The 17009-nt window shown below is 32.1% G+C and overlaps 1 protein-coding gene across 1 annotated transcript; it reads left to right on the top strand.

Annotated features, from left to right (window-relative positions):
- The first annotated feature begins 335 nt into the window (after positions 1–335).
- Positions 336–5752, top strand: LOC149575606 (cytochrome P450 720B2-like). The gene is made up of 9 exons (XM_089815369.1): positions 336–640; positions 2044–2371; positions 2565–2714; positions 3831–4067; positions 4355–4438; positions 4737–4815; positions 4988–5106; positions 5201–5319; positions 5438–5752. Exons 1-9 carry the CDS (start codon positions 408–410, stop codon positions 5532–5534), a joined length of 1446 nt encoding a protein of 481 aa, XP_089671495.1. The 5' UTR covers positions 336–407; the 3' UTR covers positions 5535–5752.
- Positions 5753–17009: the final 11257 nt, after the last annotated feature.

The raw sequence follows: 17009 nt of genomic DNA, 5'->3' as shown, positions 1-17009 counted from the left end.
CAATACTTGTCCTATATCCCGAAGTTTTATTTTTTTATTACTATTTTTCTTGGACCAATCCTTTAAATTAATTTTCAAAGATTTTATTCCATTCTCGTCTTTTCTGTATGCGTTTAATATTTATATAACTCTATAAACTTGTACTATTATATTATTACTCGTAAACCCTGCTGAAAAAGAGAAGCTGACAAATCCCACCATAATCTTTATATAGTTTATTTAAAATACAATACACTTAAAAAATCAAACCCCATATCTGTAAAGCACTTTGAAATCTAGACCTTGACTTGTATTCTCATAAGAAACGTTTCTCAGAATAACACAAAGAACAAATTTAGGAATCTTTCTCATGTTAATTAAATATGGAGAAGCAGATGGTTGGATAAGGGAATACCAAACACAAGCGAATGGAGCAGCAGATGTTTTTTGCAGTGACCATCACTTGCATTTTATCAGTGCTAATTTTGATTGTATTTGGGAAGCAAGTTATATGGAAGAAGAAGAGTGACAACAAGAAGAAAAGGATACCACCAGGATCATCTGGATGGCCATTAATTGGCGAGAGCATCAGTTTCTTCAAATCTATCAATTCCCAACAACAAGAACTTCGAAGAAACTTCGTTAATGAACATGAGCAAAGGTAGATTTTGCTGTGGATCTTGCCATGTTTTTTTGGTTTTCCTATTGAAATTATTTCTCAATCATATGAGATTGATACAATTTATAGTTTCAAAGTTTTGTGTTTTTTAGATTAAATTGTGTTCATAACTTCTTTATGTCTATATTCGTCTATTTTTCTTATTGAATTTGTTTCATGATGATATTGAATTTCTATAATTCATAGTTTTATAATACTTTATTTTCTGGATTAGATTATATGAGATTATTTTGTATTAAAGTTTCAGATTACATCTGTAATTCATAACTTCTTTTATGTCAGTATCTTTATTCCCAACTATTTGTTGAACTGTAGATAGAACTCGCTTTCAATTTGTTGTTCTATCTTGAGCTTACTATAGACTTAGATTCACTTTTGCTCGGCTCCTCTCAGTGCTCTTGTTTTGTCATCATTTTCTTTCTCCAGTTTAATTCTCTTTCCTGAGGATTTAATCGATTGTTCTCTTTGCATTCTCTTCTTTTGTTGTACAATATTTTTTTTGATGGAGGTCCTCCACAAAAGCTATCTGATATCGGAGCACAAGTCTTACGGCTGATCCTTTTTGGCTAAGAGCTAAGGACTAAGGGGAATCAATTCCGCCAAATTCGCCCGGGGCATATGATCCAGGCCTCATCCCTTTTCAACATTGGCATACACTTGGCAAGACTTGATCTTTGCTGTTGCACAATTTTCAATGATTCTTTCATGAATTATGAGACTTTAAAGCTCTAATTATTTATTTTATGTTATCTTTTCTAAAACTAATCCATCTTCATCAAATAATATGAGGTTATCAAAGACTGTCATTTCTATTGTTGTCTTTTGAAAGGGAATCTTTAGTTTTTTATATCTTATCTTTGCATTGGTCGTCCCAAAAAATCTCATTTTGACTTTCTATTTCTAAAATTAATTATTATAAGAATAGTTGTTTAACCACTCATTTAAAAAATATAAACTTACTCATCTTTTTGTTTAACCACTCATTTAAAAAATATAAACTTACTCATCTTTACATGCCCAATAAATGCATAGAAACAAACTTTCTTTCACGTTTTCAACGAATATATACAACCAAACTTCCTTTTAGATTTCCAACGAAGATTGCCTATCAAAGATTGGATCAGTTTACGTTAAATACTAATATAGTTTTAACTAACATTATGGTATGATTGCAATTCCATTGATTTGTGCGAACATAATATTCTATAATATGCTATCAACATTTCAAATCAGATTTGTTCATTAAATACGTTTCAATTTTTATTAATTGCAGCCCTATTCTATTAATTTTATTGGTGGCTCTGGAGGTACCATAATAATTCCCCAAATGGGAGCTACAGAAAAATTATCTTCAGATCTAATTAGTGAAATTGAAACACATGCAGGTATGGACCGATCTTCAGATGCAGTTTGTTTGGAAGACCAAAAACAATTGTATCGGTTGATCCAGAATTCAGTAAATATGTTCTACAAAATGAGGGAAGGCTGTTTCAGGCCAAATACCCAAGCTCTACAGTAAAAATTATAGGAAAATATGGTCTGCTGGATGTTCATGGAGAACTTCAGAGAAAACTCCATGGAACTGCTGCGAATCTTTTGAAGCATGAAAATTTAGAATCTGATTTCATGGAAGACATACAGCATGTGTTTATCACTGGTATGAAAAAATGGGAAAAACTGAGAGATATTCCTCTTCAGGACAAGTGCCATCAGGCAAGCGAAACGAAACCCTGAGATGCTAAAATGACTATTTATTTATATCAAATTTTATTTCTAGATTCGATTGTGTATATTTTTTAGCATTAACGTTTCAGATCCTACTCGATGATCCATCATCTGATATTATTAATTGACTATTTACTTGTTTTGAGTATTTATTGAATCCTTTTGTTTTTTTGTCTTTCAGCTTGTTCTGAACTTAATGGGGAAAAAATTACTGGATTTACCCCCTGTTGAGGAGTTGGTAGATATATACAAAGCTTTTGATGAATACATTGGAGCTGTCCTCTGCTTGCCCATTAATATTCCTGGAACTTCTTTTGCTAGGGGTTTTAAGGTAAGTGAATTCAGCTCTTTCTTTCTATTTCTTAATGTTAAACTCTCTCTTTTATCTATATTTTTCTGTCTTTTTTAAAGATTCAGTGTATCGCTCTTCCTCTTGGTTGGAGTTAAAACCCTTCTTTTCATCTAATCTCCTGCCTTTCTGATCTCTTTTATCTATTTTCTAGCCATTGCAATTTAGATCTGATGTAAAATCTCTTTTATTCCAATTTAGATACACATAAAAGACTTTCTTTTATGTCAATTTTTTCGCATTTCTGATTTAACTGCACTCTTTTATCTTTCTATGCCAATGTAAACCTCTTTTCTTTTATCTAGTTTTTTCCTCCCCACTCAAAGTAAGTGTAAAACTCTTTCTTTTATCTATTTTTTCATCTTCCTATGTTAGAGCCAAGTAAAACTCTTCCTTTTTTCTGGCTTCCTGAGCTATTTTCCTACCTTCTTGACTTAGACCCGTGTAGAACTCTGTCCTTTATCGTTTTTCCCCCTTTCTGACTTAGATGCAATGGAAAACTCATTGTTTTGTCGATTATTTCGGCCTCCATGACCTAGACCTACTGTAAACCCTCTCTTTTATCTGTTTCTTGTAAACCCTCTCTTTTCCTGCCTCTTTCATATTCTATAAATTTCTCTCCGTTATATATTTTATTAGTTACTTGAATTAGATCTAATGTAAAACTCTTTCTTTTATCCATTTTTCTGAATAAGACCAGTAACTTTTTTCTTGCCTTTCTCAATTAGACCTATTGTAAAACTATTTTCTTTTATTTATTTTTCTATTTTTTAAAAATTAGACTTTGTAAATTGCATCTGGTGTAGAACTCTTTCTTTTATCTACTTTTCTACCTTTCTAAATTAAACCCAATATAAAACTCTTTCTCTTTTGTGGATTGAATCTAATAAAAAGTTTTAAACATTCCTGAATTAGATTTTTAATCCATTTTCTACCTTCCTGAATTGAACCCAATGTGAAACTTTTATCTTTTATCCTGTTTTCAACCTTGCTGAATTGGACCCAATGTAAAACTGTGATCTTTCTCTGTTTTTCTGCCTTCCTGACTCAGAATCTGTACTCTCCATATTTTGTTGCTGATCTCATGTTGCATTGCAGGCAAGGAAAACTTTGATAAAGAAGATTAACGAGTGTATAGAGGACAGAAGACAACATCCAGAAGTGAGCCGTAATGATCTCTTAACGAAGCTTTTGAAAGAAGGCATCTATTCTGACGAAATCATTGCAGATCTTATATTGTTTTTGCTCTTTGCGGGGTTCGAAACCTCGTCGACTGCCATGGCATTTGCTGTGAAGTTCCTGACTGAGAGTCCTCGGGCATTGAAGGAGATCACGGTCAGTCCACTTTAAACTAGTCGAAATTTAAAAATAAAGTAGTAGACATTATTTCTACAGTTTCAATATTATTATTATTATTATTAAACAGTTTCAATATTATTATTATTATTATTTAAATTTGGTCACACAAAGGAAATTTTTACAATGCTAAATGTTGCTTTTCTAGATTGGTTTCAATACTAAATGTTGTTTTCTACATTGGTCAGATCAATCTGAAATGTTAATAGATGAATATAGTGAAAAAATACTAATTTTGAAATGATTTTTGAATGGACAATGGATAGGAAGAACATGACGCACTCTTAAAACGTAAAGATGGTCAAAAACTAACATGGGACGATTATATGTCCATGAAGTTTACTCATTGTGTGAGTATATACAATATATTTTCTTGTTATTGTTTGATGTTAGTAACAATTTTGATTATTATTGGAATTTCATGACCAATTTTGAATATTAATGATATCGAGTTTCCAAAATTCTTATTCTTGTCTATTGTTACTTATGGTTTTGATTATATTGCAATTTTTGGATCAACATTTTTAACATTCCAATCATGAGATGTGATCTAAAATGTTGAAGCAAAAATTACGATCTAAAAATAGCATTGAGCAATTTAAACATATTATCAAATTTTTATTATTGTGGTTTTTGTCACCAATGTAGGTTATAAAAGAGACACTTCGTATAGTTAGTGCTGCTCCATGTGTTTTTAGAGAGCCGAAAGAGGACCTTGAATACAAAGGTTTGATTGAGAGTTTTCTTTATTATTTTCAAACTCGTATTGGAATCATATTAATCAATTATTTGTATTTTGGGGGATGGTATATGATTATGAACTTCTTAATACTAGATTGCATATACATATTTTCTAAGGATGTGTTTAGATATAATTTTATAGTTATATGTTAATGCAGATTTTCTTATTCCAAAAGGATGGACAGTGTTTGTATTTTTGAGTGGTCAACATTTGGATGAGAAGAATCATTTTGAAGCTCATAAGTTCAATCCATGGCGTTGGGAAAATGAGGGCCATGTATGTGATGGGAAAGAAATGCTATTTTTTCTCAAATGATTTAATTGATGGATTTTGATGCATCTGATTGATAATAATTGTTAATTAATTGCAGGAGATTTCTCAAGATCCTTCATATATGCCATTTGGCAGAGGAGCTAGACTTTGCCCAGGATATCATTTGGCTCGCTTTGAAATTGCTCTCTTTCTTCACAACTTAGTCACTAAGTTCAGGTTAGGTTCACATACCAGGTTTTTTATGCACATTTAACCCTTTTAAATATTAAAATCTCTAATTGCTTTATAAAAAATTCTAAACTTTTGTCTTTAAATGTATGACTACAATGAATAGGTGGGAGCCGCTAGAAGCTACTAGTACCATATACTTCCCTCTTCCTAGCATGTCAAAGGGATATCCGATTCGTCTGCATTCTCGATTGCAAGAATAAGGAGAGTTCAACATATTTCTCATAATTGTAATCCCCTTTTATAATGCTGAACATTTGAGCATTACAATAGTTAGTGAAATAATGCTACCGATAACAATTATTTAGATTTATCATATTAAAGTTTTCATTAAGTTGTGCTTTGAGTGGCACATACATTCATTTACATTATGATTGACATACCAGATTTACTTTAAGTATCATTGCTATCTTATTATCAATTTTAAGCCTTAATTCTTAAACATAGATTATTATTATTTTAATTAATTTTTAATATTTAATACTTTGAAATAAATTTTAAAAAATTCATTTTATTATAATAGCATATGATTTAGTATTTAAATTATTGTATTTTATTTAATATACAAATAATGAAGAAAATCAAGAATACATCTTTCCAACTACTTCAAAAGTATGTGTCAGATGTGCAATTTCAAACTTTGACTTTTTATATTTATATTTTAAGTGGTTCAATTTATTATTGAATGTTACTTTCAAAATTTAGAGAATGTGACAACTTTTATTATTAATTATCAAATAAATAATTATATCTAAAATAAATATATAAAAATTGTTGACTTTATCAATAGAAGTTAATTTTTATAATCAATATTCTCAATATAAAAAGACCAAAAAATGTCAATTTGAGAATGTTGATCTAGTTGAAACTAATTAAGGTTGATGTTTAAGTACGATCAAGTGTAAACATGAATATTTTGTCACAAGAATCCATGATTTAATATTTTAATACAATGTTCTTAAATAAACATCCTCAACACACAACATAAGATCTTTGACTAATAATGCAACAATTAGTGGTCACACTCCTAAAAAATCAACTAAATAAAATTAAGGATTTAAAATATTAAATTAGAAGAGTGGATTTTATTGATGGTTCTTTTTTGGGTAAGATGTAAGCACAATCGTGTATCCCACTTTTCAACAAAATTATGTTGGCAATCAACATTTCTCAACCTTCGTCATTCCTAGCATTATATTTATTTGTGTAATGCTTTAATTGTAATTATTTGCTCATCATATATAGTCATCTAATGTGACATGACACAATTAGTTGTCTTCATATTAAGAGATTAAATGGAAGGTGACAAGAATCCAATTTATTTCCATGTTGGAAAGAATGAGTCTCACATTGGAAGATTTATTTTTCATGTGTCAACATCTTAGAAACCCATGTGAGTCATTATTATATGATAGGTTGATATGACTGGTTTAATGACAATTGTACAATAAGTAAGAGCATTAGTCATACCCATTTTTAGCAAAATGAAGTTCTTGAATTTGGAAGTATTTGAGAGGGTTTAGAAAATAGTGTGCAATTTCATTTGCATGCTTCAATATGGTTCTAAAATGCACCACATGGATTCATATGACCATCTCTTTTGGCTTTGTATAGAAACCATTTCAAATTTATATTTCTTTATATAAAGTGTATATCTTGATCTATATGAATTTGAAAGAGGAGGGAGGAAAATATTTTCTTACAAGGTTATGTTTGTTAGAGTAATAAAGTATTTACTTATTAATTAAAGCATATTGATTCAATTATTAAGTCACTTATTATCTCTATTTTACTTAAGCTAAATCTTAGGCATATAATAATTAATTATTTTATTAATTAGTACATGCAACCTAGGTTTTATCTTGTCAGGGTTTTGATCTTGTTTTATAAGAATTGATCTCTTTGTAATTTTATTCATTCAATTTGGATAATAGCAATCCCCTTTTTTGTTCATCAAGAATGCCTCATCTATGGATTTGAAAATTCTAGCCTCCATAGTTTTTGCTTCTCTATTTTTGTGCAGTGGAGGTTCTCCAAATCAATAGTTTGGCAATGTTTGCAGCTTCGTGCTTCAATGGTGTTCTTCATGATCATTCTTTTGTTTCTATCTCTTGGAACATTTTATTTCCATCTCTTTTTGGAGTAGGGTTTTTCCCATGTGGTTTTTTGTATTTCTCCTCTTTATAGAGATTTGGTTGTGCTTGGATACCTCATCAAGCCTTGTTGTCATGACCCAAATTTACTTTCAGTAGTAGTTTTTAGGTTTTTAGCTACTCACTAAGTTTATCTTAAAGGGGGGTGTTAGAGTAAAAAAGTATTTATTTATTAATTAAATTATATTGATTTAATTATTAAGTCACTTATTATCTCTATTTTACTTAAGCTAAACTTTAGGCATACAATAATTTTAATTCTTTTATTAATTATTATCACGCAACCTAGGTTTTACCCTATTAGAATTTTGATCTCCTTTTATAAGGATAGATCTCTTTGTAATTTTATTCATTCAATTTTGATAATAACAATCTCTTTTTTTGCTCATCAAGAATGTCTCATCTATGGATCTAGGAATTCCACTGTCCATATCTTTTTCTTCTCTATTTTTGTGACAGGTGTTTGCATGTAGGTGATTCTTGGGAGTTGTGGCATTGATCTTTCATCAACTTCAACAATGTTATAAAATTTTCTCTAGAAGAGAAATATTCTAAACTTCACGCAAAGGATTGGAGCCAAAAAATGTATTAGATTATAGTTTGCTACAGATCAATGCATTCTTTAAATACTTAGGAGCATGGAGTTTATTACCCAAAAAGGGTTTTTCTTATGTCTATCTTTGTTTCTTCATTGTCTATCTTTATTCTTTGATTGTTATTTCATATTTTTGACTTGTGGTGATTTACATGTTATTACATTGTTGACTTTTGTAAGATCTACTAACTAAAATATATTTCTTCTAAAGATTATGTTAGGATTTAAAGAGATATAAATAATAATTATATGCAAATATATCCAATATATGAAAATAATAATGCACATAGAAGAGAACAAAGGACACAAAGATTTAACTTGGTTCAACCAAATCTGTGGACTACACCCACCAGATAGCAAGTTTAATATTTTTATTATCCATTGATTACAACCTGATTGCAATTTGTAACCCCATACAACTCAATGCCACTAGAAGATTCTATTATCACATCACACCTCATGAAGTCCCTAACCCTAAGCCATTTTTTACAAGATTTTTTCTCACTTACAAAGTTAGGGTTAAAATAATTAAACAGGTTGGACTATGAAAAAATAATTGATAAAATAGGCCTTTTTTTTCTTAGGGACTATGCCCTCAAACCCTTGATAATCATGGCCTATGTTCCATGGTTGTATTGGGGACTCTCACCCCCATACCCTTGCTTGGGGCCTAACTTAGCCCCAAACCTCATCAAGGAATTATGGAGAGTGTACAGTACTACCTTGATCAATCACCACAAACTAATAATCTCTCACTTGGGGACTAATCAAACTCCACACTAGACAACACGCTCCCACTTAGGGACTAATCCTATAACAATATCGCTACTCCATGAGGCTCCCACTAGATCAAACCACCTTGGACTCAATTGTTCCTTTATTCTATTCAATTTAGAAGACCAATCAAAGCTGGAGAGGAGTTCATCTTCTCCCTTGTCACTGCATTTGTAAACATATATATTGGATTATCATCTGTATGGATCTTGTCTAGCTTTAACTATCTATCATCCAAAATTGATTGAATAAAATGCTACCATAATTGCATGTGTTTTGTCTTTGAATGTGGAGCAGAATTCTTGACAAGATGAATGACACTTTGACTATCTATATATAGATATTTATCCCTATGTGAATTTCCTAATTCTTCCAAGAAGAATTGAAGCCATATCATCTTCTTAGGTGCCTTTATAGCAACAACATACTCTGCTATAATGGATAGAGCATTCACCCTTTGTAACCAAGAAACCTAACTCACTGTTATCCTACCAATAGTAAATACTCAACTTATAATACTCCACCTAGTATCAAGATCCCTTTCCAAATTAGAGTTAATATACACTTGTAAGTCAGTAATAGAGCCCCCAAAATGTAAACATTTACTAGATGTTCCTCTCAGATATATGAGAATCCATTTGATTGTATTCCAATGATCAATTCTAGGATGGCTCACATAGCTACTAACAACTTCCACTACATGTGCAACATCCAACCTAGATCATACCATGGAATAGGTTAAGCTCTCTACAAATGAAGCATAATGTACCTTGGACATTGTATCCTCCTCTTCTTATTTCTTTGGACACATCTCCTTGGTAAAGTTTAAATGACCAAGCAAAGGTGCACTGATAGCTTTAACATTCTCGATAGAGAAATGTTGCAACACCTTCTCAATCTAATTAGCATAAGATAATGTCAATTGTTTGTTCTTCCTATGTTTGCAAATTTTCATACCAAAGATTTTTTTTTTTTTTTGCCTCTGAATCCTTCGTAGCAAATGAATGTGCTAACTATTTTTTTAACCTGGTAATGTGATTCATGTTAGACCTTGGTATAGACATATTATCAACACATAAACGCAAAATAATGTAGTTGTCATAATCAAACCTCTTAAAATAAACACATTGGTCTAAATGACACTGATTATAATCATTCTCATTCATAAAATTATCAAATTTAAGATACCATTATTGAGGTGCTTGCTTCAATTCATATAAACTTTCCTTCAATCTGCACGTGAAATTCTCCTTACCTTGGACCTCAAATTGTTGTGGTTGTTCCACATATATTTGTTCATCTAGATCACCATGCAAAATGGTAGTTTTAACATCAAGCTACTCCAAATTAAAATCTTTAGTAGCTGTAACGCTCAAAACATTGCGAATAAAAGTCATTTTAATAACAAGATAAAACATCTCATCAAAATCAATGCTTTTTTTCTATGCAAATCCTTTTACAACTAACCTAGCTTTAAATATTTTCTTACCTCCATCCTCTTCTTTCAACCCGTAAACCCATTTTGTTTGTGGAACCCTTAGAGGTAACTTACATAAATCCCAAGTCTGATTTTTCAACATGGAGTCCATTTATTTTGTCATTGCAATCACCAACTAAATCTTTGTATCCACCTACATGACTTCATCATTACATTCAGGTTCACCAACATCTATTAATAAAATAGAATACAAAGAGGGAGAAAATCCTTCTAGAGCTCTACTTAGGATTGTTGACCATCCATCAATCACTGAGGTGTGTGATATTTGTTATTATGGAGCATGAGGGACCTATGTAACATCATCCTTTTGAATATCATCCAACACTACATAACCATTTTCTTTCTTCTCATGTTGTTGCAACAAATCTTTACACAACACTTTCTCATTGAATACAACATCTCCACTTCTTACAATTTTATGATTTTCAAAATCCCAAAGCCTATAACCTAATTCATCAAAGTCATATCCAAAAAAAATACACTTCATGTATTTTTCTTCCATTTTGGTTCTTTTTTCATAATCTATATGTGCAAATTCTTTACAATCGAAGGTTTTGAGAAAAAAATAACTCACCTTCTTATTAGTCCATGTTTCTTGTAGAATACCACAACCTAAAGGAGTAGAGGGACATATATTAGTAAAATATACAACAATGTTAACAACTTCCATCCACATGTTTAAGGGTAGCCCAACATAAAACCTCATACTCCTTGTATGCTCCATCATTATCTTGTTCATGTGTTCAACCACTCCATTTTATTGTGGAGTCCTTGGAACTATTTTATGCCTAAAAATACCATTAGTGGAATAATAATATTTGAATTCAATATTGCAATACTCACCACCATTATTAGATCAAAGACACTATAATCTTTTACCAATCTCATTTTCAACCAAGCATTTCTAATTCTTAAAAGTTATAAATACATTAGATTTATGTCTAAGGAAATAAACCCATACTATTCTAGTTGCATCATCAATAAATGTAACATAATAATAAAATACACTAAGGGAACATACTTGAGTTGGTCCCCATGCATGTGTATGCACAATGATGCAGGAGCATCTTGGGTTGCACTACTACCCTGCATGTTTTCAATTTTTTTATCTTGCTATTGAAACTATGTTTTCTAGTTTCTAGGTGCCTGTTGTAGACCATGTGACTAATTTTACATAATGAATGAGAGGATGTGCACTTTAGGTATTGAAGAGAGCCTAAAATACTATCTATCCAAGGTGCAAGTTCTAGCTTCTTATAAGTTGGGAGATATGGTAATTCTCTCGGAGTATCAATATCTAGCAATTTTGCACGATAGTTTTATGTGCTTGACTTTTAGGTTGGATGCACATTTTTTCTTGGTGAATCAGCCTTTTCAAACTTAACGGGTTGTAGAATACCTAAAATAATACCTACAGTTCAAAGCACGAGTTCTAATTCAATCGAAGCTAGGAGATATCATAATTTTTCTCAAACATCAATTTCTGGACATTTAATTGCTTATGCAGGCCAACTTGTGGCTCTTTAAGAATTTAATGTTAGGTTTATTTTCATTTAATATTTTCTAAGAGCTGACTTGTGGCTTCTCTATGTTTTAGAATAATCTGTAAGATCTTTTGACTAGTATAAATAAAGTGTTTAGGCTTAGAGCTAGGACAGTTTTTGAGAGATTATTAGAGAGCAAAACTGGAAAGTGTGAATTTGAAGTTGGATCTTAAATCATGACTGTATTTGTATCTAGCTGTAACCTAGAAGGCCTTATAGATGGGCATGTATCTTGAATATTTGAAGAAATCAATGAAAGTGTTTTCTCTTCCTCCTTTGGTTGTTGATTCTTTGTGTTAGATTTTCGCTATGTTAACTCTTGCAGGGTGGTTTAGAGAGTTGGGTGTGCCATTGGCCCTAGTTTTCCCTATCTTTCCTTGCATTACAGAAGCTCTAATTTCTAATTTTTCTTTTCTTTCCCACTATTCACAAAACTAACTCTCATTTTTTTTCCATACATACAACTTTCTCAAAAATCTATATTGACACATTTCAATAACGATAAACCATCATGGTCAAGTTTGTTGTGTCATAGTGTTGTATCAGAATCTATAACATATATTTTTTCTCTCTTCTCAATTGCAACAACTATTCTTGAACATTCATTTTTCTTTATAATAATTAAAATAGAAGGAACAATATGACATGTACAAAGATATTATTGGAACTACAATTGGAAAAATTGTTATGTTGTCATTGATGTCAAACCTTATTGGTGAGATAGTTTCCATATGAGTAGAGTGTTGGAAATTTGGCTAAGCAGATGAGGTGTGGTTATCATTTATGATAACATATATATTGTGTAAAGAGAGAATAATGTGAAGAGGTATAACAATTATACTTAGAAAATTGTCTAAGTATCAGTTAGTTTATTTGGTAGAGCAGATGCAATTTGGATGTATGCAATTGAATAAGAAATTATTGGCATGTGTACATTTAGGTAAAAACAAGATAGAGTGTCAAGATGACATGTTCAAGTGTGTGAGTTATTACAGTTAGTACAAAAGAAGATATAATAATTCTACTAGTTATGCTAGTATAAAGATAGGAACAAAGCATAACACAAAATGCATAATTATGGGTTAAGGGATTTTTTTTTACAAGATAATTACTTAATTAAATAGGGTTGACATCCTCAATATTAACCCTAAGATACCATGTTGTTATTGTAGACCTTATGGCATGAGATGTTGTCAATTAGTGCCAAAATACTTAGTCATTATCAGAAGTCAGTAGTGACCAACTATCAAATGAAAGTGTTAACCAAGCCCATGAATGAACCAAGTAAAAAAGGTTAAATAAGTAGGGAGAAATGTTAGCCAAGTTGACAAGTGTCAACTAATTTGTAGTGCCAACCAAGTTGACAGTATCTACCAAGTTAGTAAAGAATTCAAGTTTCAGAATAATAACCAAGAAAATAGTGCAATGCGAATTGAGCCAACTATGTTTTCCAGGTGATCAATATGAACTAAGACTCTAGTATCAACTGAGTGCCGGAGTTAGCCAAGGTGACAATGTTGCCTGAGTGTTTGTAGTATTACCTGAGTAAGCCATTTGACCCGAGTTACAACATTGAGCTAACCTCATAATTGTTTTTGGAACAATTGTAGTTGTATCTAAATTGTAATATAATTATTTAGATGGATAAGTATGAGTTTATTGATTGTCCAAATGAATTACTATGAGTTGAAGAACATTGCATGCAAGCAAATATGAAAGAGAAAAGTATTTAGAAGGCTATAGGAAGCACAAAGGAAAGGAAGAGACTCATCTAACACAATCAAGTGATCATTTTACTTCAAAGGATCTTCATCAACAAACAAAGTTACATATCAAAGATCAATCCATTGATTCATCCTAATAGGTGCATCAGTCCCAAATCCTTTAAAAAGATGGACCTAACAGTCCTTTGTAGAAACTCCTAACAGAGTACATACTTAATTGTATTGTATAAATCTTTTCACAAGGTGGACCTAATAGTCCTTCTTACTCTTAACCAAGTAGATCACCAGAATTGATCATTTGTAAAAACTAATTGGCCAACTTTATTATTGCAGTAGTGAAGCATTATGGGTGTCATCACCACCCCATTTATACCTTCTACTTGGAGGGTTTCTGGGTTACCAATTATTGTGTTATGGTGTTGTTACTTTATTGCTTTATGTTTCATACATGTAAGAAGATTAGATAACATAAAAAAGTGGATTAAGATCAGAAGTTTTAAGTGGTTCTTGATTTAACCCCCTCTCAATCACCTAGCTTGCATTACATTTCCAATAGTTATAATATATTTTTTCAAGTGTGTGAAATCTTGAAGGCCAACTGCATAGTATTTTAAGATTTACAAAGGTATAAAGGAAAGTTCATAAATGTGAAATTAAGTATATATGCTTCTAAGGAAGATTGTGTGAAATTTATGTGATGTACATTTTGATGTATGATCAGAGGATTGGGAGTTTTGTGAAGAGCAACAAACTTTATATCAGATATTGAAGATATCAACATCAACCAAAGAGGTTTTTGTATCTATCTTTTTGTATCAAGGAATTACATTGTGTAATCCCCCGCCTAGATATCCTTGAAAACAAAGATGAAATACAAGCAAGAATTTTTTTTTTCTTAAAGCAAGTGTAAGTGTACATGATACAAACATACATGGATCACAAAGATCATAATAGAAGACTAACTAAACATCCTAACATCAACAAATCTCCACACACCACTACTGACCAAAATGACCAACAAAAAAAAGATGTAGAATTGGATTCGAATAGAAAGATTTTGAATCCAAAATGCGACACCAAAGGGTTGAAGAACACCGAAGAGGGTATCTGAAACACTTCCTAAAAATTTTAGGTCTTACCAAAAAGTGTCCGATGGCTGCCCACACAACTTTTTGCAATTTCTAGGTGATACTTTAATACAACACTGGGCGATACTTTCCAGTATCACATGATACATCTAAAGAAGTAGGATGACATTTTTAAGGATGAGGCAATATATCTCACAAGGGCATGCAATACATTAAGGGTATCGTATGACAATTCTTCTAAGGGGGTGCGATAATTTAAAGGATCGCATAAAAAAACTCCAAGAGGTGTGTGACACATTTAGGAAGTGAACAATACAAATCTAATGGGTGTGTGATATCTTATAGTATCACACCATGCTGATACATGGTCACCCAAGAAGCACAAGGAACACTTAAGGAAAAACAAAAAAGGGAAAAATAGAGAATAAAACCTCCACATTAGGGAGCACCAGATCCACATTTCAAGGCAAGAAAACTTGAAATAAATGCTAAAAGATGGAAAATAGGAAACAAATTCTAACCATCTAATCAAATAGTGAAGGAAAGAACAAAAAGGGAACATCAGAGTGTACTGAAAGAAACATTGCAATAACATAGTTAACATTGCAATAAATAAAGCAACTAAGTACGCGGTTCCTCCCAACCATCAATAGCATCATAAGACCATCATGGGCCCTAGCCATCCCCCATGTGTAACATCCCAAGCCACCAATCAGATTGTTGTTACTATCATAATAGGGACATCACTACTAAAACATGGTACAATCATAAGCATAAGGAAATCTAACATGCTAGTGGAAAGCATAAGACAATCCTAGAAAGTAGATAACATCACCTATCACATGTTGATTATCAATGTAAGGAAATGAGTCAGTAAATAACATCATCTAAAAATGATATACAAGCATGATCCCAATGAAATCATAAATCAAAAGAAAGCATACTTCAGAACAAGAAGTACTAAGTGACAACATCCAACAATGGTCGTGCTAGAAAAAAGTCTGTCTTTGTACACCAGTCCTTAGTAGTGGTGAAGGTAACTAAACCTCCCAACCATGTGGCACATGTAGGTTAACACCTGCAATGCTGATGGAGATAATGATCCAACCATAAAAACATGCAAAACAACATCCATGGCTAACACACATGCCCAACAGTATGATGGCTGAATCCAAGACAAAGACAATGCATAAACTACAGGTCCTGGTCAGACATCTCAATGGCTACTATGTAGGGACTAACATCGTGAAGAGTCACTTGGCATCAAAAAGTCCAAGCTTAGATCATGCAGATACAAGATGCCTCAATAGAAAGGCTCTCACACATACATTTTATTATCTTTAATTTTATTACCACCCACTATTTTCTTTAATTATCACTTAATTAAAACTCCCTCTGCCATACCTATGGTGTCACAATCATCAGGTTGTGAGATAGAAGCCCCCTCCATATGCTAACCTACCCTACCCATGCTCACCCAATGATGAGTGCCCATAGGCATGCAAACTCCCAATCCAACCCCAATGATCATAACTTCCAAAAATAGCACAGAAGATTAGGCCCTACAAGTCACCCAAAAAATGTATGCGTATGTACTCATGTGTGCACATCACCATCATGAATAACAACACAAGGACTGGATGAGAACACTAGCATAAAGTCCCTCAACCAAAATAGACTTGGGAGGATGGATGCAACATAAGTGCAATAGTGATTTGATGGATATCCAAATGGATCATCCTAATCCATGACCCACATTGTGCTAAGAAAACTTGAGAAAATAGGGTGGCACACAAAACAAGGAAAAAATCCCAAAGTTTGGAAAAATTCCAAAATTAAAACCCATTTGGCCTTTAGTTGAAAAAACCCAAAAAAAAAAAAAAAAAAAATGAAATCAAATAGTGTATGCAAAAATGACCAACATAATGGCTCAAAATCCAAAACCCCCATCCCAAAAAAAGGGAAAATGTTCATACCCAACCAATGGGGTAGAACTAGCATATAGAAATAGAGGGGAGCACTAGTTCTCAACCTCCTAACAAATTGTGACAAGAAACAAAAGCTAAAAAGGAGTGAAAACAATAAAATGAGAAAGCCCTACCTGACAGCAAAAAGGGCAGAAATTGAAACTTGCAGAATAAAATAAATTGCTCCCTGAATCTACCAAAAATCATGGCAAAGCATGGTCTACCTAAGCCAAATCCAAAAAGGCCAACCTCATGAAGATCCCATGCTCACAGCTCCCAGAATGAACAAAATTCCAATCCTTCAGAAGAGGGTTTTGAAAAAATCTCTCCAAATT

The sequence above is a fragment of the Cupressus sempervirens genome, chromosome 2, assembly GCF_028749045.1.
Source record: "Cupressus sempervirens isolate cs-2001-9-10 chromosome 2, ASM2874904v1, whole genome shotgun sequence".
Taxonomy (NCBI): domain Eukaryota; kingdom Viridiplantae; phylum Streptophyta; class Pinopsida; order Cupressales; family Cupressaceae; genus Cupressus; species Cupressus sempervirens.
Note: the sequence above shows the minus strand (reverse complement) of the source record. Positions and strands in the feature narration are given on the sequence as shown.